This window comes from Chelonia mydas, chromosome 17 (assembly GCF_015237465.2).
Source record: "Chelonia mydas isolate rCheMyd1 chromosome 17, rCheMyd1.pri.v2, whole genome shotgun sequence".
In the NCBI taxonomy this organism is placed as follows: domain Eukaryota; kingdom Metazoa; phylum Chordata; order Testudines; family Cheloniidae; genus Chelonia; species Chelonia mydas.
Window position 1 is genome coordinate 16,509,062 of NC_051257.2, and position 21,322 is coordinate 16,530,383.

Sequence of the window (21,322 nt, forward strand, 5' to 3'; positions counted from 1 at the left end):
CAACAGAAGGTGCCGTGGTGGAACAGACACTTGCTGGATTCAAGTGGCATGCATTTCCCCCAGTACTACAGGTAGACTCTTTTCCCTTGCTACATTGCTTTTAATTTTAGATACTGGGCCACTTTCTTAATTTCTAACTAACTTAATTATTTCAACAGTAGGGTCAGGTATAAAAGCAGACTATTTACCAACCATGACAGCTGCACTTAAGAGGCTAGTTTGCACAGTTGGAAGGTTCCAAGATGCTGTATCCTCTAGTGTTCAGGTTTCAAAGTAGCAGCCATGTTAGTCTGTATCTGCAAAAAGAAAAGGAGTACTTGTGGCACCTTAGAGACTAAAATTTATTTGAGCATTAGTGTTCAGCTACTTCTAGCCATCTGGACTTTGACTTGTGAAGAACCCAGGTGCCTTTAAAAGCAACTGGAAATGAGACGACAGCCTGGCTGCAACAAGGGAAGAGGAAAGATGAGGCCTTGGCTTGTTCAAGTGTCCCACTCATCAGGACAGAGCACACACTCAAAGCAGGAGAGAAGCTAGCTGAATAGTCTTTGTAATACAAGACAAGATTTGGGGAGGGCTGGCAGCCTTCTTCCTGCCTGAGAGGAAGTTCGTGAATGGTTATTCTCTGGTGATATTTGAGGCTGCAAGACCAGTTAGTTTTTTTTTTTTCCCCCCCCTTTCTCTCTCACACACACTCAGTCCCACTGATTTGAGTTACGAGTACAAAGGAGGGGTGATTAAAAGCCAGTGGTAGAGCCGCATGCTGTCACCTACGGCAATAAATTACTTCGGCTACATTTATACTCGAAGCTGAGGGTGCGATTCCCAGCTCAAGCAGATCTACTCACGCTAGCTCTCAAGTCAAAAGTGGGTAGCCAGCTGCAGTAGAAGGGTCGGTGGCGAGCAGCAGCACAGGTTAGCAGCCCAAAGTGTGTACCCACGGTATCTGGATGGGTTTGTTCTCAGGGTGGCTAGCCTGTGCTGCGGCTCGCCAGGCCCCATGCTACCGCAGCGACACTTCTTGTTGTCATGGGCGAGCTCGCTGAAAGCTAGAGCGAGTCAGGTCTATTTGAGCTGGGAAGCACAGCCCTCACTCACACCGTAGACCCAGCGTCAGATGCCAGCTGAGACTCCATTACGCTTTTAAAAACGTATCCGTTTCAGGTTTTTCTAGGCAAGTTTATACAGGTTGCTCCTTTGGGCCAGTGCTGCCTTGTACACAGTGCTCCACATGCCAGTTCACATCACCTCTGCATTCTAAGAAACTATTGACGTGGGGAGACTTCTAGAGGCACTCATCGGACGTAGGCACCCAACTTGTATTTGTACCATTGAAAATGCACCCCCTATGGGGTGGGAGAGCTAAATGATTCAAGTGTGAAGATTTTAATTTGCAACCACCTTGCCTTGGAAGGTTGGCTGACACCCCTAATATGCCATATAGAAAGAGGAATGACAGATCAAAGTCTCTAGCCCCATTAGCTTGGAACAGAGGTTACAACTGCACAGGCCTCAGCTAAAGAAGAGAGAACATTTCCCACAGTCCACCCTTCTCACTGCCTTAATGCTGTAGGTCTGACCTTACCGTGGCTGTAACTGAAAGTGGCTGAAGATGTACGCTATGCTACCACCCAGTGGAAAGAAGACCTAAGTACAAAATAAAGACTGTAGCAGGCCTTTATAGGAGCTGAGTAGCAATTTGACATGAAAATTTACCCTGGCACAATTTTAACCTTCCACCTTATACTTACAAAGGCTACTGTACACCACTTAATGTTAGGATGAATCTGGCAAAGGGTATTCTCATGCTAGTGTTCACTTTTTATGGTCAAGACAATCATTTCTAAATTGGAACACAACCCTACCAAGGGTAGAATGCTTTATTTGATTGTTTACAGCAATACAAGTTACACATTTGTTACAGTAGAGATATTATTGCAGGAATTTATAGAGATACTTACTGATTTTGGTTAAATTTAGAATAAAGAGGCAGCTCTCGGGAGCAAGGTGTGCACAAGTCATCCAGTCTCACATACCACTCTGGACACTAACCTGGCTGAAAACCAGTAGGCAGAAACAACTTGACATTACTACATGTGGCAAAGATAGCAAAATTAAACACCAACCCTGAAGTTTTACGTAAGAGCTTGTGGGTTTCCAAGTAGCACATATGTTTCTTTAACAGGGCTTAAAACTAACTCTTCAAGCCCACGGAGATTGTTTTGCTTGGAGTAGAACAAAAGTACCAGGGAAGCCAATATTACAAGTTTTAACTTGCAGCTGAGAATGCAGTGTTAACAGAAGGTGAGTGGACCTGCTGCATAAAAGTCAACGTATCCCTCAAACACTTTAGACATATGGGCTTATGTAAATATCTGTGTGTAAAATTGAAATTTCTCTTTTTTGTTAATAGTCTACAGTTTAGACTAGAGGTCCCCAAATTGTGGGACGCACAGAGGACCCCCAGCCTCAGCCCCCGACCCCTGACTCCCTGCTGGAGCTGCAGCCCCACTCTCAGCCCTGACTCTGGGGGGGGGGGGGGGGGGAGGCTGGGCACGCGAGCTGTGCAGACAGGGCAAAGGGGTTGTGACCCTGAAGAGTTCAGGGACCACTAGTTTAGATCCACTGACAATTGATTACACCATGATCATATACAACACTGGGACCAGTACTGCATTCCTTATGAACCCATATACTTCTGCTTTAAATCAACAGTTTTGGGAAGACAACAGAAATGCAGTGCCTGGCCCTTTATGAGTGGGACAATTCTAAGCAACGCAAGTATAGCAAGGTACAAGAACCATGGGGGAACAGAATACCAAGGCCAATTAGAAAGACCTGAAGTATTGCTGTAAGGACAGCAATATTACTACATATAAGCCAGGCCTTGTCAAGCTTCTAGTGTTAAAGGATTAAATTACTGCTGATGTGAGAGTCAGTGTATACTTCTACATTGTTTCAAATGCCTCTCCCAGCTCAAGTCCCCTGCCTATGGAAGTACTTTGCTTTAAAAATAAGCTGCTGAACATGTAGTTTGTCATGTGGAGCCAGTAATCACTAACCAGAAAGGACAATGTAAGGTGGTACAAAATACAGATGCTTTCAGTCATCTGGATTAAAATACAGATTTTTGAGTCCCTATGACCCTGGGTAAATGGTATGTAATGTGTGGGATTTAGCCACCAGCTGATAAGAGGTTGATTACTACAAATCACTGCAAATTTAGCTGTCTTAAGAGTGAAAAGTGATCTGGTGTCCAAGGACACAAAGGAAATTTCTAAGAATTAAATACAAACCTTAGTACTTTATATTCAGAATTTAAAGCTCAAAAGCTGAGACCAACTGAATGCTTTTGGGTACCTCCAAAATTATACTTAATTCTACATTAGCTGAACATATACACAAATATTCTTCATAAAACTACCCTGGTGCACCACCACTACCTACAGTTAGCTAACAAATGAAAGGCATGTTATCTCCAGCACACTAAAACACCAGCAAGACACAAAAAGCCTGATGTCCAGGACCTGGCAAATGTGGCCTTGAATAGGACACCGTGGCCTGTGATAAGTCAGTAATCACCGAGCAGAACAAACTGATGGTCTCTCCTTTTGTAAAAAGAAAAGGAGAACTTAGTTAAGCTCAGTCCATGCCATGGGATGCATGCTGTTAAACCCCAGGAGGACGACTGGTGGGCCTGCATCAGAAGATACATTTGATACCTGATTTATCTGGATATTCAGGTTTGCCACTGTGATCCAGCCCAACAGCAGGATATTTAAATTTAGTTTCAGTAATAAATTATGTTTCCGTAATGTTTAGTTAGGAGATATTCAATGTATTCTAGTTTTCCAACATTGAAGTTTACTTCCAATTCTGAAGAATATTTCAGTAGGTTGAAGACCCCAAATCCCCTGCCTGGTGACTGACAGGTTTCATCCTGCCTCTCGAACTACAGAGCAGAGGAGTAGTAAGCCTGGACACTCAGAGAAACCAAGTATCAAGTTTATCTCCAAGACTAATGTGTATTTTTACAATGCTGTTACAAGCTGCACCGAAGGAATGTTGTGTCTCAGAAATATGCATTAAAAGAACACTAGCACAGATCCATTGGTGAAGAGGGACTATTTGCAGTCTCAGAAAAACAGGTTGCCTTCAACTTAATGTGATTTATTAGTACATTGTACTTAGTTTAAAAAGCCCATGCAAAGTGTAAAATAAAACAACGGTATTTTTCAGTACAATTTAGATGCTCTTATGTAATATTTACATATTTCCCCCACAAAAAAAGCCTTAAAAGTACAGTAAATCCTTGTTTTCACAGGCACCTAAGAACTTCAGCTCCTACTGCGGGTTTCAGTTATGCTACTAGGATTCTCAGAACACCAAGTCTCTCATGTTTCCCACTTTCTGCGCTGAAGATATGTATTTGAAATGCTTCTGTATTTTTAACCAGACTCCAAGAGAACCTATTGCAATGTTAGAACAATGCAAACTACCCCATGAAAACAAGCACGTAAATTTTTCATTTAAAAAAAGTCATGTTACAGAACAGCCTTCTTTATGAGGAAGCCATCATGCCCAAGGCTGCTTAAGCTTATCAGCAGTTTCCCCAGTCTTGCCCAGGTACCTTATATCTCACTGCAGAGAGAAAAAGACCTCCCAATGGAGTACTGACCTGTGTGAGAAGACCTTTGTGTCCTATCAGGTAAGATAAATTCTAGGAACAGTTCAGAGATCTGTCCACTTAAGGCTGTTAACTTGTTCCACTTTAATAAAATGCTCTGCAAGAGGAACAGAACTAAACTTCTAATTTAAAATGAATTAAACCAAGAGACATCAAACTTTTAGAAGAATTGCAGCTTTCACTTCTGCATCTGTCAAGCAGTCCAAGGCAGATAAAGAAAATTAGGATTGTTTTATTCAAAATGACCTTAAACACAAGTATTTTTACTGTATTTACAAACTAATTGATCAGTTTTATGCCATTCTTATAAGCTCCCAATGCTTTATTAAACAAGAATCTCTCTCCACTTAAGATGTTCCTTTGCTACTATAAGATACACCCCATTCTGCATGAATATCTAATCTGATAGCTTCCCTATTTTAAATGGATTGACCAAAACTTTAGAATTAAATGCAATATTGCAGAGGGCTAAAAAACTGTAGCAGACTCAGAAATAAAGATGAGCATTAAATATTACTTAATGTTTTCTTTTATTTAAAAGATCATCACAAAATACCATATTCATAAATTTACTTTCTGTTATGAAGCAGAATGTGTTAAGTGTTTGGAATTCCTTTTTTACATTTAAAAGTCAACTTTATTGAGTAGAAGTGAGTTTATATGGGAGTTTTTTGTTCTTAAAATCTTTTCCACATTGAAGATGCAAATAGGTCATTGGCTATTATTGGTTTGGAATACAACCACACAAATGCATGTCTTTGTCTTAAATTAAGTATTAGTGTTAGACAAATGGTTCTTATCTCAGAAGCAGATTAAGTGACAGACAGAAGGAAGGAAAGAAGGATTGTTCCGTAAATTGCTGAGACTCTGATGTTAACAAGGCAACAGTAAGGAAAAAATCCAGTACTATCAAGTGAATTTGGTACTTCCAAAACTCTTGGCCTCTTGCAGGTACTCTGGTAAACTGGTTGCTTGACACTTGAAAACTCTCAGCAGTGGTGTTTGGGACCCAAGAGTTCTTTTCATGCACTGGATAAGTCTTCACTTAATATTTTTTATAGAGTGTTACAGCTCAAAGTTTTTATAACACTGCAACTATTCAGTACGTCCTTCCCCACACTCTTCCATCAAAACTGGTAACAAAATAATTCATATTCAAAGAGATGCAGCTATTACCACCTATCTATCTGTTTGGAGATAACCATTATCTGAATCTCTATGCAGTACAAAGCAGAATTTATGGAGTGAAATGAAAGTAAAGAATTTAAATCCTGTTCATTTTAGAGACTAATCTGTCAGCTCTACACCAATGGGCAAAGATATATAGGGGCTGAAGGCAAAAAGAGTGGCAAATTATACACTCCTTAAACAAAACAAAAATAAAAAGTCAACTTTATTTGTAGAAACGTCATTTAAAAATTTACCAACCATGTAAAACTTAAAGAAATAGTAAGCAGAAAGAGCCAGCCAGCAGTAATGTGCTAGAACATGCACAGCTTTATAGCACCAATCTGCAGGTTCAAAAGAGTGTAGCATTTACCATTGGGGAGCTAAAGGTAGACGGCATGTTGCAAAACTTAATGGCAGATGCATTTTCCCATCTAGCATGCCTATTGAAATGAGTGCTTTATTTATTCACGTAGACCGACAGCCACAGTGGTTTGGTGAAATCAATTACAAGATATAGTCAGCCCGGAGGATTTCCTTGTGCACTATACACAGATATTTCAATGGAGATCTTTCTTCTCTTTTACTTCTGTTTAGAAGGGATATTTTTCCTTACTGTTGGAAAGGACAATCTAATTTGTTTTCTTAGTTATATGGAGCTCTACTGTTGTATATGGTAATCCTATTATTCATCATTGCATATGGTACCTAATTCTACATAGTCAGGGATGTATAGCTTACGGATTCTGTTCACCTTGCCAGGACTCTTCAGTTTACCGCTTTAGAGCCACAGCAATACAGAACAAAACATGCAGATCAGAAAAGGAGCACTGAGGACGTCAAAAGAAAATGATACTGGATAATAATTAAGTCTAACCTGTGCTTCTAAAGTAAAACAAACCCAGAAAAGAGAAAGTGAAGCAGCACCTTAGTCTAGAGAAGATGCCACAATGGTGGAAGCAGCCACTGATTTACCTGCTAGAAACAGTGTGCTGCTTGGAAGGAAAAGCAGAGGAGGGAAAACTTAGCACAAAGCAGGCACTAGATACAGCAAAGCCAAGAACGTACTAAAAACCACTTGTTAACAGCTGACATGCATTCACAAGCTCTGTGTTTTGGGTTTCAAAGAAGACAAGCATCAGATGGCAGGAATGGTAACTGCAGGGTAGACGTTCCAGCAGAGCTAGTCACTCTGTACTGTCTTGCTTATTCTCCTGCCCGCCCCAGCCCCTCCACTCCCATTCCCTCAGCCCCAAGCTCATTCTTGCTCTTTTGCTGTTTCCTCTCGGGGCTTGGCTCCACCGAAGATAGCAGAGTTAGGGTTGGCTACTTGATTGAGGGGAGTAGCAACTGTTCGAGGTTTGAGTTGAAGTCGGGGCCGCTGTGCTCTTTCCTCTGGAAAGAGAATATTTAAAGATGTTAAAGAGGGACGAAATGCTGAGCAACAATTTTGAAATGCTCAGCTATATTATATGCATCACTTTTGCAGAGCTATGCAGTTTACTTCTGGGACAAGAATAAAAATATTGCCTGTTTAGGGTGCTAGCTTTAAATTTGGAGTGAATGCTAAAGGTTAGCTTTACTGGAGATACTTAGTACAAAATATACAAGTTTTCCACCTTCTGTTGGCTCTCTGAAGTCCATGGAAGTCCCACGAAGGGGAGGTCCATCTCTAAAGCGACCAGTCCCACCACCCCCCATTGGGGGGGCGCCTGTTCGACGATCTCCACCAGGACGAGTTCCTCTATCCCGGCCTCCCAAGAAATCATCATCTTTGAAGCCTGAAGAAGGAAGATGTTGAGTTTTGAGAGCAAATTTTTGTCATACCTTCAAACTTAATGCATTTCTGGATGACTTGATCGCTGTGTAACTATCACTGCAGTTAGAACAAATACTGCAATGTGATTTTATGTAAAAGACAATTCATCTTGTCACTGAGAATCAAAGATCACTTCACAGACCTGAAGGAAGCCAAAACTAATTTTAGAAAAAAAACCTAAAACTTCCACTTGAACTGGTAACATTACCATGTGATTGTCTTGACTCAGAGGCTATTTACCCACGTATATATATATACCATGCTCACCAAAACATCAGGCGAGCTTTGGACATGAGTTCTTAACAGCAAGTGAAAGTATTGTTAAAATCACAACCACTATAATCTGGGAAGAGGGCTGAACATTATACCACTGAGTAGATCTAACACAGGCTTTCTGTTTAGAAGCACTTTGACTTTGCTAGCCACAGAAGTGGAGGCAGCTTTTGCATGGAGTATGTACAAGCTGTGTACGAGGACGAAAGGAATGAGCGAGCAGAGAAGCATATATTCAGTACTATGAAAGCAAAGCCAGACAACAGTAATCTACTGATAGTGTGAAAGTGACTGCATGTCTCCAAAGACTAAAGTTCAAGAAACTAAATAAATAATCAGCATTGGGGGAAAAACATCACTGGATCATTAAAGATGAGGTTTAGAGTACCTCCCTGTGATTTTTATATCAAAGAGAAGAGATCAGTAGAGAGAACCAGGAGAAGAGGAAATCACATCAGAAAAGGATTCTTGTACAAACACCACCTTTTGTGGTAGCAAATACTTCCGCCACGTTACCAGTGGAGCGTTCTCTCAGATTCATCAGGAATTAGAGAGTTTAGTATACCTCCCAATGCAGTGTTTCATAACTATCAGAATATCGAAGTTTATTTAGAAGCATATTAAGAGATCTTGCAGACGTTACCTGGGATTGAAAGCTATCTTGCCCCTATTATTAAATCTCTTGAATTAGAATGATAGGCTAGACCCCTTCACCAGAGCAGAAATAGCAGTAAGGTTTACGGAAGACAAGTTTCAGACCAGTGTAGTGCCCCAAGAGACAGATGTTCTGTAACAACTAATTACAGTGACAGTTATTTAATGACTTGTAAGTATTTGGGTGCAGAAGAGTACCATTTGAAAGAGTATCATTTAAACTGTAATAAATTAACTGCATTATGAAATGCTCAGATATCAGACTTGCTGTGCATTTCTGTCAGATCAGCTTATCCAAGTAGTGCAAGTAAACTGTACTTTCATGAATAGGCTACCTTCTGATTGCGTTGATGGTTTTTATCAGTGAATGGTCATCCATTCAACATCTAACTGGCTGGAACAGATTCCATTTCTTTCAAAAGGAAATTACTAGTGAAAGGCACAAGACTAAGACTTGGATATCAGAACTCTAGCTAGAGTACACTGTATGAGCAGTGGCATTACAAGACTCTCCTACTTCCCCTCAATATCATGCTCCTAATAGTATTATTTCCTCCAGGGTGAAGCTGAAGCAGGTTGTGCAGTTTGCATGTCCACTCAATTCTAAGCAGGGACTGACAACTGTCCATTTCCAACATAACATCTCCCCACCAGAAAATGGATCCAATGCATCAACCCATTTCACAGAGGGCAATCAACTGCTATCAGGTGGTTATAAATGATATCATCCAAGCAAGTAGGTGGGTTTTCTGGATGAAGAAAAGTTATCAACTTTTCAACAGGAAAAATACATCCATTGTCACCTGCTATTTACAAGCTGTAATCTGAAGCTACTTGCAACTACATTACCAAAAAATAAAAAAATAAAAAAATAAAAGATTAAAAAAAGAAAATTCTGGAAAACAATTTTTAATCATTCAGACTTGACAATCTCTGTTGGAGAAGCAAATCATGATTGTTCAATGTATTTGAAAGAAAAGATGAGACCATACTCCCACCTGTAGCAAAAATAAATATCAACTTGTAAGCATCTTGTGAAAGTTAAATGCATCATTTTCTGCACAGGAAGTACCTACTTCTGCTCCTATTCAGACGTGTACTCTGCTGATGAGTTTGTTTTTGTCACAGATTATGGGGCAATCCTCCAACTATTCTCAATCATCAGGTTTTTAAAGGAAGCATCTATTTTGCAGATTCACACTGAACCACAGGCATCATTTTATCACCTTTTCCAGAACTAATGTTACTCCGTGCATCCTGCGAGCTTCCCTGTCCTTGCTATTGTCAAAGACAACGGAAACCTTCCATCTGGAAGGTTCTGCTATAACTCACCTCAGATGCCTAAGTGAGACTGGTTTACAAATATTACTTCTATAAATTTGATAATTAATCACCAGTTACAGGACCCACGTAGTAGGCATGTCAATTAATAGGCAGCATAAGAAATGCAGGAGTTTGTCAGTAAGAGTATATATACTGATACCAGAACTGAAGTCATCTCTAGGTTCCCATCCACCTCCTCTTGACTCTCGAGGACCTCCTCCCATTCCTAGAAAGAAAACCATGTCACAATTGTGGTCAGTTCTAAAGCTATGCAAAAGAATGATTAATGGGGAAAAAAATCTGAATTCTAGTCCGTAAACTGCCAAATTAATCTGGTGCAAAACCCTTGCACAGTTTAATAAAGTCACAATGCTGCCTACTCCCATTAGATATACACAAAAACAGTTTCCAAAGTGAGAGCTTTCCAAATGAACTAAGGAAGGGCTGATGACAAAGCCTCTCTAATGCAAAATCAACTAGGTAGAAATCTTTAAAATACTCTCCCTTAGAAATCCAGCTCAGAGAAGCTGTAGTGAAGGAAGTCAGAACTCAAATTTATCACAGGATGTTTGACGAATGTCATATTAAGCCTATACCTTCTCAAACTGACTTAGCCTGCTCATCTTTTATCCCATGAGAAAGCATAGAAGACCAGACTGCTGGACTAATGATTGTGGTTTCACTTCCTGGGCCAGGAGCAACAATGCATCCAGTTCTCGAGTAAGTTTATTTACTCCTCTAGACAACTAAGGAGCAGCAATGACTGGGCTAAACGGAAGTATGCATCATTTCTACTTTACATTAAATCTGAGTGGAAAATTTATCCATATGCCTGCTCTTCAGATGTCAGGTAGTTTTCACCCTACATGGTCACTATACAGCTATAATAAAAACCTGAACACATTTTAAAACTGCCAAGTAAGTAAGAGAAAGTCACCTCTGTCATCAGGCCCAGCACCTTTTCTGAAGCCAAAGCCACCTTTGTCTTGTTTTCTGCCCTCTGCTATGTCCACTCGGAGTGGTCGGTCATTCAAGAGCTATTGAAAAGAAGAGGGGAGAGTCCTCTTAAGAATTTGCCAAACTGGATTGTCAAAGAACTCTAACATTCTGCTTGTCTTTACATTTAGGAACATAAATGGAGTTATACTTACTGCACCATCGAATGTCAAGGCTTCCTTAAGTGATTCCACCTCATCAAATTCTACATAACAAAATCCTGTAAGAAAAATTAGAAATTAATAAAAGAGCTTCAACAGTGGGAACACACATCAATACCTAGAAAGGTGAGGAGCAGGGATATGAAGAGTAATTCTGCTGCATATAACTAACAGATGGCATGCACGTCAGACTACTTGCTTTTAATTTTACAGATTCTCATGATAGATTAAGTTTAATATTTCTCAGATTTTACAGTTAAGTAGACAGTTTTCAACCACATCAACGAGTGAACGATTAGTTGTACCCAAATTTTCTAAGATTAACTGCAGCATCTGTTGGGCTGAAATCCTGATTATTTTAAACGCCAAAGTAACACTATTACCCAATTCATTTTAACATCACCTTAACACTACCATTCTGCTTGCCATTCTGTTTTTTGAAATCCTCTCCTTCCTGAAGTTACAAACTCTCTTCCTGCTCCAAACATCATTAGATTATATACAGGCTACCCACTCTGGCAGCTGTTGAGGGAGAAAGATGCCAATAGCTTAGTGGTGAAACAAGGGTGCCAGAATCTTTTTTTTTTTTTTTTTTAAAGCTGGTTGTCCTCATGAAATGCAACCCCCTTCTGCAGTTCATCCTTTTCCTGTAGTAACTAGAATTGAAACCCATTCAAGTTTTCCTAGGAGCTAGAAACTGAGTTGATCTAAGGACTGAGGATCAGTAGAATTTGTCTAGGTTTCATGGTACTTAAATATTGCAGAAGTCTCAGTTCTGTTCTCAGAAGACTGTCAGTTGCACAACTTGTTAAAAATATGCACGGTCTGAAAAAGCTTGCAAGGGAAATCCATGAGAATAATTCAAGTTCTAAAGTCCCTTGTGTTGGGCAGCAGAAACATTTACTCTTCTGGACCATATCACCTCAGTTTTCTGCAAATGAAGTTCCTGTCTCTCTCTTATCCATTTGAGAGAGGCTGTGTTCATTCGATTCATATTCACGTCTGATGCCAATAGGTCCACAGAAAGTCATCAGCATGCATGAGAAGATTCATTCAAATTTGTCAGATTTACTTTAAAAATACGGATTAGAACCCTCAAAGAAAGTATCTCTGCAAACCCAATGAGTCTCACCACCCTTTACTAACCATCTGTAGCTATGTAAGAAAAAAAAAATCACACAAGTGCCCACCTTTAAATTTGTCTGTTTCTTTGTCTCTGACTAGTCGTACACTCCTTACACTGAGATCCTTAAAGATTGCATCTATGTCTCCTTGAACAGTGTTGAAGGGTAGATTTCCCACATATGCTGTGAAAGGGGGTTCTGTCGGCAGATCTTTCTGTTTACGAGAACCAGGGCCAGCACCACCACGAGACCTAATGGGAAACACAGAATTACATCTGACAATTGGACAACTTCCAGGGTGGTTAAGCAGTAGTAGTTACATTCTAATTGTTGTTTGACTTGTAGTTTTTAGTCATTGAGATGATCCCAGCTCTTAAAACATTTGTTCCTTTTTATTTCTTTCAAAAGGTTAGGTAATATTAAACATGAATTTCCCAAGAGACATGAAAAGTCATCACTTTAATGTAAGAAACACTGGTTAGCTCAAATACGTTAACGTCAAACCAATAATAGCCATGGGGAATGAAATCTACCCCAAGAACTACAGTGCAAGCTTATGGACACTGCCCACCAGTACACTTCAAAACTGAGCAGAAGGGAGGGAACACTTTTAGGGGGTAGGGGGCTATGTTCCCTGTAAGCTGCATGGCTGTGCAGCAGGCTGAGCAGGCAGGTCAGGAGAGACGCCCCTCCCTCGGCCTGCCCCAGGCCCACCGGAGCTGCCGCAGCCGGGGAAAGGCGTCTCTCACTCAGCCCCGAGCTGCTGCAGCAAGAGGGGCGCTGTGGGGGGGGGGGGGAAGGGGGAGAGTCCTCTCTCCCCACCGCAGCCCTGTGCAGACTGCACCCCAAACCCCTCATCCCCAGCCCCATCACATAGCATGCACGCCCCATCCCAACTTTCTGCTCCAGCCCTGATCCCCCTCCTGCACGTCGAACTCCTCGTCCTCAGCCCCACCCCAGAGGCCGCACCCCCAGCCGGAGCCCTCATCCCCCAACCCTCTGCCCTAACCCTGAGCCCCCTCCCGCACCCTGAACTCCTCATCCTCAGCCCCACCCCAGAGCCCGCACCCCCAGCTGGAGCCCTCATCCCCCAACCCTCTGCCCTAGCCCTGAGCCCCCTCGCGCACCCCAATCCCCTCATCTTCAGCCCCACCCCACAGCCCTCACCCCAACCTTCTGCCCCAGCCCATAGCCCCCTCCCACACTCCAAACCCTTCGGCCCCACCCCCACCACATGAATTTTGTTATGTGCACCACTGTGTCACACATCACCTCCATATTGGTGCACATAACAAAATTCATTCCGCACATGGATATATAAAAAAAGAGGGAATACTGGTGAGGGGAAGTCTATCTGACTTCCACAGAGAATGCCCAAAGGGTTCAGATTAGTGCTTACTGGGGTGGACATCTTTGACACTTACACCTTCATTTTAGCATCTTTAAGTTTTTGCAGTATGGTCTTGGTTTTGTTTTTTTAACCTGTTTAAGGTTATTTTTCAAAGGTCAGAACAAGATGCACCTGGGATATCACAAGCACCTGCTGCTGTCAAAGAAAATTAAATACTCAAAGGAATACGCAGTAATCAAGGAAAATCAAGCAATGGCTGAAAACTGAGGGGAGACACTGCATCTTTCATTATAGCAGTTTGCCCCTGTACTGTCAAATACAAGACTTATGGGAGCCACGGTTATGTCTTGAATATAGAGCGTAGTTGAAAGCATAATTAAGAGTGAGATTTTCAAAGGCACCTAATTCCCTTAGGCACTCAAAGTCAACAGATTTGGGTACTCAGCTCCCTTATGCTCCTTTGAAAATCCCAACCTTAGACCAACAGATCAACTCAACTACCCCTTACCTATCATTTCTAGGCTACTGAAATTTTGACTGTTAATTCCAGTATGTTACTAGATTAAGCTGTACCAGTGCGAGATCCCCCTTTGCACTGGTGAAGCTCATCTACATTGGGGGTTGCACTGTGTGCAGTTACACCAGTCTGAATTTCCTTAAGGTAGACAGGACTGGAGATTGGAGAAACATCCATTCAAACTACCTGTAAGAAAACAATTTTAATATCAGGTTCTTAGAAAACAAACTTTCCTCCAAAGCTGTTTAGAACTTGGCTCTACTAAACTTTTTGTCAAGTCAACTGCATTTCTCTGTCCAGAGGCTATAAAGACATAAAACAGCCACCTAATATTACAAGTTTACTCTGCAACCGCCCAATAAACTCACTGAGATCATAAATAGGGTTCAGCATGATGGCCTAACGGTGACCTAATGTCAAAATTGTTATTTTCTAGGCAGTATTAAGACAACAGTTCTTGCAGGGGAAAGCTACAGGTGAAGAAAAGAATCAATAGCATGGAGATTGCTCAAGACTTTTCTCTTTAGTGATATTTATCAGAAAGCAGTGTACAGGCTACAAATTGATCCGTCTCACTGTAGGAGTAAAGGTACGCCAAACCATATTGGCCATTTCCCAAAAATGAATTTGGGAAAGAGGGAAAGGCAGAGGGAATAAGCAAAGAATACTAGATTTTCAAATGGTGTTCTCAATTTACTGGCATTCAAGACTTCCAAGTGCATTTGGAATTTCAATATTGTTTACTACACCATTCCTGAAACAAGAACACAGTTTAAATGAAAGTATAAACAAGTACTGTTCCAGCAGTGTTCTTTCTACCTCCACATCAAGTTACTGGATTCTTTCGAACGTTGTCCTTTGCTCAGATGTCTGCTGCTACATGTGTAGTCTGCTTGTCAAACTGGCACTGGCTTCCAGTTGCCAAGTCACCGTCAAGTTCTCCCTTGATTTCATCTCTATAAATAAAAATGTTTGCACACTGCTGCCCACCCTATTTGAAGTTGGTAGTAATAGAGCTTATATTTGTTCAAAAACTACAAGCTTGTATTTGACGTTTCACCATGTATGTTCTATTTGCCACCTCACCGACCTATTTCACCCTATACAAGTGAACTATGCAAATGAACTGAGGTAGGCTACAAAAGAAAAGAGTGATTTACTTCCAACACTTATAACTGGCAATACCGTTAAAACATGGTGTCATTCGCAGGAATTTGTAACAACCTGCTTCCACTGGACAGGTGGTCTCCAACCTTTTTATGCACAAGATCACTTTTTAAATTTAAGATCAATCCAGGATCTACCCCGCCTCTTCCTCATGGCCCGGCCCCTTCCCCAAGGCCCAACTCTGATCACTGCTGTCCCCCACCCTCCCTCTGTCGCTTTCTCTCCCCCACCCTCACTCACTTTCATTGGGCTAGGACAGGAGGATGGCATGTGGGATGGGGTGCAGGCTCTGGACTGGGGCTGAGGGGTTTGGAGTGTGGGAGGGAGCTCTGGGCTCAGCCTGGGGCAGGTGGTTGGGGTGCAGGAGGAGGCTAGGGGTGCAAACTCTGGGCTGGAGAAGAGTGCTGGGGTATAGGAGGGGATGAGGGGTGCAGGCTCTCGGAGGGAGTTTGGGTGCAGGAGGAGGCTCCAGGCTGGAGTAGGGGATTGGGGTGCAGGAGGGGGCGCGGGGTGCAGGCTCCATCTAGGAGGCGCTTACCACAGGCGGCTCCCGGTCGGTGGCGCAGTGGAGCTAATGCAGGCTCCCTGCCTGCCCTGGCCCCATGTCGCTCCCAGAAGCAGCTGGCATGTCTTTGCAGCCCCAGGGGACCATCCTTCCACAGGCCTGCAAGTGCCGCCCACGCAGCTCCCATGGGTCACAGTTCCCGGCCCATGGAAGCTGCGGAGTCAGTGATGGGGTGTGTGTGTGCGTGTGTGTGGGGCAGTGCCAGGGGCTGCAGAGACATGCCAGCCGCTTCTGAGAATGGCATGAAGCCAGGGCGGGCAGGCAGTCTGCCTTAGCCCCGCTGCGCCACCGGACTTTTAGCGGCCGGAGATTGCGATCAACTGGCAGAGGCTCCAGGATCAACCAGTTGTTCGCGATAGACTGGTTCGTGACCACTGTACTAGGCTGTAGAGACTGCCAACTTGCCATGATGTGACATGACACAGTTTATTTATCTGTATTGCAGTCATATCTAGACTTCCCAGTGACGGACCAAAGTGCCATTGTTCTAGGCTCTGAAGTAAAAAGAGATCCTGCTCCAGAACAATTTACAATCTAAGTATAAGACAAGAAATTGTAGATGGATGCAACTGAAAGGGACAGAACACAGACAGTAAAACAATACTTGTCACCAGGAGAGGCAGTGGTCTCAGAATACCAGCTGCCTACCTCTACTGATGAAAGTAAAATGTCAGAAGGATCTATTTGCCTTATATGAGAGAATTTTACCATCTAATAATCTGTACTTGAGAATCAGGTTTCAGATCTCTGTTTGGTATTAGGTGAACAATGCTCTCCCTCTAAGTCAGTGATTCTCACACTTATTTGATCACATCCCTCCTTCGTGTCTGTAATAGTTTATGCCCTCGCCCTGCCACACAAGTACATATACTGATAAAAAAAATCAACATGCAATTCTCACTAAATATTAAAAACAATAAGGCATTGATTCAAACAGAGCCTGCCCAGAATACCTTCTGCGCCCGCCTCCCAATTTGAGAAACTCTGCTCTAGGTCAACCACATATGATTTTGGATATACCTTATCAATACAATAGCTATTATGTTTCAACTGATAATTCTGAAAAGTTTCTACAACAATTTTATATATGCTATTTTATAAAATGGGTAGAACAACGGGAGACAATTTCTGAATTTAAGAAACTCGAATTGCACAGAATAAGATTTAACTTCATTTCCATTAATCCTTTGTTTCTATTAAAACAAAAACGCAAGGGAGACTGGAGTAAGGAGTACAGCGACCTGGTATGTTCATGCTCATCATATTCATGATGTCAAAAGCCTTATGAGTCAGCAGTGACTAAACAGTCATTTTCATTGGGAAACTAGTAAAAGCTCTCAATTAGGCACAATTAAAGAGATGATGAAATGTTTTAAAGTAGCACAACCATTTACAAAACTTTACTAAACTGAGAGTTCAGTGTTTCAGGCACAAGAACAAGGCTGTATTAAAGAAAAAGTAATGTATTCCCTCAACCAAAGATTTATTTACTGATCTTCCAGGTATGTTTTTATATTCCAGCTTCATGAGAAAAAATGTCTAAGCAGACTAAGCTGTCCTTTGCTTAAGAGATACAGACTGTTCCTTCGTTTGTTAAATCTAATCTAGATTTTCATTTTTTTAGGAAAGAAACTTGTCCTGTCTCTAGAGAACCACAGGAGTGCATGGCCCTATGTTTATACTAACATAGCCTGTGAACGCCTCTTGTATATTTCATATGACTCCTTCCCTCAAATTTTGTGCTTATCTGATTAATATACTTACCATATTTCAGCCATCTGAACACTATTTGAAACATCTGAGAAAGGTGAACAGTGAAGTTGTTTTAACTTCATTTTCATTTCATGAGTTTTCTACAGAACCTTCGGATGTTTAACAAGGTTATATCATTAACTGGTAGTGGCAAGATACGATAAAATAAAACTCAGAATTTGTTGTAAGTCATTGTCAAATAAGCTTCTGAACTAACATGGGCTAAAAAGTATTGCAATTGTACTGGAATTGCAAATAAGATGATGCTGTATACATCCTTCAAGAGATTACTGGTGCAGAAACACAAGAACACTTGATCATTCAGGCACAATGTTTAGCTTGCTTAATTTACAAACCTAGACATTCTCTTAAATATTTCTAAATAATAGATGCAGGGTTTTGTTTTGACTTTCTCTTTCTATTACTACACTATGCATTGCTTATTATTCGGACAATGTGCTAGGACACAGGAACCAGAAATTGAAACTAATTAGTCAATTTTCACTGTGGACACTGACAGAAGGGCAAGAACAACACAGGTGTAGTGGAGAGTAAATTTGATATTTTAAAGTGTTTTATTACATGGTATTATATTTTATCAACTAAGATTTGTTTTACAAAATAAGATCGGAATACCCCTTTTATACACATCTGTGGCCCAACCTAAGCAAGACACATTTTAATTAAACCATCTGACCTGAATAACCCGCACAACAGTGGAATGCCACCTGCTTCCTCCTGCAGTATGCAGTAGTAGACTATGCTGTTATCCTAAAGAACCCGTTACCCCTCAGAAGGGCTTGGAGGAGATCCAGAGACAGAGCACGAGGCACTCCCGGGGAGTAAGGCAGCCCCTCGAGACAGCTTTACCACGAATGTCACCCTGCAGCCCCAACGCTTTGAGTGACGCAACTCCCCCAAGGGCTCGCAGACTCGGGAATCAACTTCCGAAGCCCTGAAGCCCCGAAAGCTCAGCAGGCAACACGTGACCCGTGCGCCCCCCCCGCGCCGAGGCCGCCCCACTCTCTCCCCGCCGCAGGCAGCGCAACGCTCCTCCCCCTCCGCACTGTCCCGACTCAGGCCCCACAAGACCCTCCCTCCCGCCCCGTCTGCCCGCGCCCGCCCGAGGCGCGGCCCCCGCAGCCACCCCCCCCCCCGCACACGCGCACCTCGCCCTCCCCTCCCGGCTCCACCACCGGCTCGTCCCCGGCCGGGCGTCGCCCCCCCGCCCCCCGCGCTCCGCCTCCCAGCTCCTCCCGGGCCCGACTATCGGGTCCCCCCGCCCCGCCAGCCCACCGGGACCCTACGGCGCCGGCCCGCAGCAACTCGCCGCGCCCTGGGCCTCCTGCCACCCAGCCCCCAACGCTGCCGGCCCGGCGGTTTCGCCCCCCAGCCAGGGCCAGTCCCGGCCCCAACGCTTCCCCTCAGCCCTGGCCCGGGGGAGGGGGGGTCCCAACATTTCCCCATCCCGGCCCCAAGGCAGGGAAGCGCCGCCCCTTTTCCCCGCGCGCCCCGGGAGGGCCCCGGCCACCCCCCGCCCGCGGGGCCCAGGCCGCGGCCCCCCGCGCTCACCGGCCTCCGCCGAAGCTGCTGTAGGCCCGGTCGTCATAAGCATCAAAATCCGCCATCGCCGCCTCAGCCTCCACCCCGTGCGAGCGTGACAGGGCCGCGCCCGTAGGACCCCGCGCCACTTATATAGGGGGCCCGGCCGGGGCTGCCCGCGCCGCTGCCTGCGCCAAATCCCCTCCGCTCTGCGGCAGCTGCCCGCTGTGCTGCCTGTCTAAAAAGTCACACCCGCCCCCCACACACACATCCCCAACGCACATGGGGCTGCTGCCGCTCCCCCCGCTTGTGTTAGCACCACAGGGACCAACGCAGCCACCCCTCCCCCAGCTAGTGGCAGCACCACAGGGGCTAGTGTGTTGCCTCCCCCAGTTCCCAGGCTGTGTGCCCTATAGGGGTCAATGCAGCCTGCTAACTCCTATGGGCCATGGGGTGCTCGCCCCCAGGCCTCCAGCTTGTATGTGGGCCAGGAGCGGTGGTTACTGCCTTTGTCGTCAGACCCTGTGCCAGCACTGTCAGGGCTATGGCCGTTATGGGATGATCAGATGTCCTGATTTTATAGGAACAACGAGGAGTCCGGTGAGGCCTTAAAGACTAACAGCTTTATTTGGGCATAAGCTTTCATGGGTAAAAAACCCACTTCTTCAGATGCAGATGTCTGGATACAGACTAACACAGCTACCCCTCTGATACGATTTTATAGGGACAGACAGTCCCGATATTCGGGGCTTTTTCTTATATAGGTACCTGTTATCCCCCACGCCTTGTCCTGATTTTTCACACTTGCTATCCGATCACCCTAGGCTGTTATCACAGGTATGTACTTGTAAAAACCAATAATGTGTAATTCATAGCAAGCACATTGGTGTACTCTGTCAGGTACTTTTAAAGAAATGCTGTCAGGCAGCACAAGGCCACAGCATTTAGGTTTTGGAAAGAAAAAATAGTTTTACAAACTCTATTATTCATAGAAATGGGTTTTGATTTTTTTATAAATATAAAAACAGTGGATTTGAACAGTGCTTCCAACACAAACGCTGCAGCACCGTATTATATGCAGGAACTAGAAAATGGAATGGCCTTTAAAAAGACCCTGACCACTGTCCATTTTCGCCATGCAACCTGAATGGAACGTAGAGGTAAACAACATAAATTGTGAAAAGCCTTAGATGTTACAAACGCTTTCACTTTTAATGATCTAAGATATCAAGAACACAAAGGATATTTGGTTTAAAATAACAAGATTTTTAATCTATTTTAAAATAATATATGAATATATGAATCTGTCAGGATGCCTTTAAGTTGACAACAGATTGTCTAGCTATCACTAACAGCATAATAAAAAGTACAGTTATTTCACATTCCAGATACTGTTCTGTTTTCTCTATATACTTGTAACAGATCGGATAGGAGAAGAGATTTTAAAAGGAAAAACTACACCACACATTTATTGGACAGTTCTTCCTGATAAATAGCATCTTCAGTGGGAACCTGTCCTGGTTCTTTGTGGTACCGTTGAGAGGGAAGATAATGGATTCTTGCTGAGAAACTTCTAATATCTTTAAAGGTATATCCTTTGCATTATTTATTTGTTTTCTTTTATTGAGCTGCTCTTCGGGTTTTTATATTGAACTACAAGACTTATTGATTTTTTCCACAGTCTGATTGATTGTATCAGTATAGCTAATGTCTGACCCAGACAAAACCAGGCTGTCATATTTCAAAAGCATTGAAGAGGCGAGCTTTCTCAACATCCATATCCACACAGCAGCCAGTTTTAGAGAATCTCATGTTAAAATTTAGGTCAGGAGAGATGGTTCCTGTTCACAGAGTCTGAGTCAGCTGCCAATGGGAAGATCCTACTTTGTGTGTGTATGTGTGTTTCAGACTTCGACACTGGTCGCTCTGTGGAGTTTTGTGAAATGGAGATCATGTGATTCTAGAAAATTTAAGGTTTCAGAGTAACAGCCGTGTTAGTCTGTATTCGCAAAAAGAAAAGGAGTACTTGTGGCACCTTAGCGACTAACGAATTTATTTGAGCATAAGCTTTCGTGAGCTACAGCTCACTTGCATCCGATGAAGTGAGCTGTAGCTCACGAAAGTTTATGCTCAAATAAATTGGTTAGTCTCTAAGGTGCCACAAGTACTCCTTTTCTTTTTAGAAAATTTAAGCAATACATGTTAAAAAGAAATGAGTTGATCT

The 21,322-nt window shown here is 43.0% G+C and overlaps 2 protein-coding genes across 2 annotated transcripts in view; both read right to left on the minus strand.

Annotated features, from left to right (window-relative positions):
* Positions 1–5,052, minus strand: part of LAT2 (linker for activation of T cells family member 2) — a 45,386-nt gene extending 40,334 nt beyond the window's left edge. Inside the window, exons 1-2 of the mRNA XM_037880181.2 lie at positions 1,962–5,052; positions 193–296 (exon numbers count right to left, since the gene is read on the minus strand). The gene's annotated coding sequence lies outside the window, so the exon portion shown is untranslated. The remainder of the gene's footprint in view (positions 1–192; positions 297–1,961) is intronic.
* A 146-nt stretch (positions 5,053–5,198) lies between these two features.
* EIF4H (eukaryotic translation initiation factor 4H) lies at positions 5,199–19,379 on the minus strand. The gene is made up of 7 exons (XM_037880178.2): positions 19,129–19,379; positions 12,271–12,455; positions 11,075–11,139; positions 10,861–10,960; positions 10,084–10,149; positions 7,474–7,635; positions 5,199–7,249 (listed from the first exon to the last, which is right to left on the minus strand). The coding sequence occupies exons 1-7, from the start codon at positions 19,182–19,184 to the stop codon at positions 7,113–7,115; spliced, it is 771 nt and encodes a 256-aa protein (XP_037736106.1). The 5' UTR covers positions 19,185–19,379; the 3' UTR covers positions 5,199–7,112.
* Positions 19,380–21,322: the final 1,943 nt, after the last annotated feature.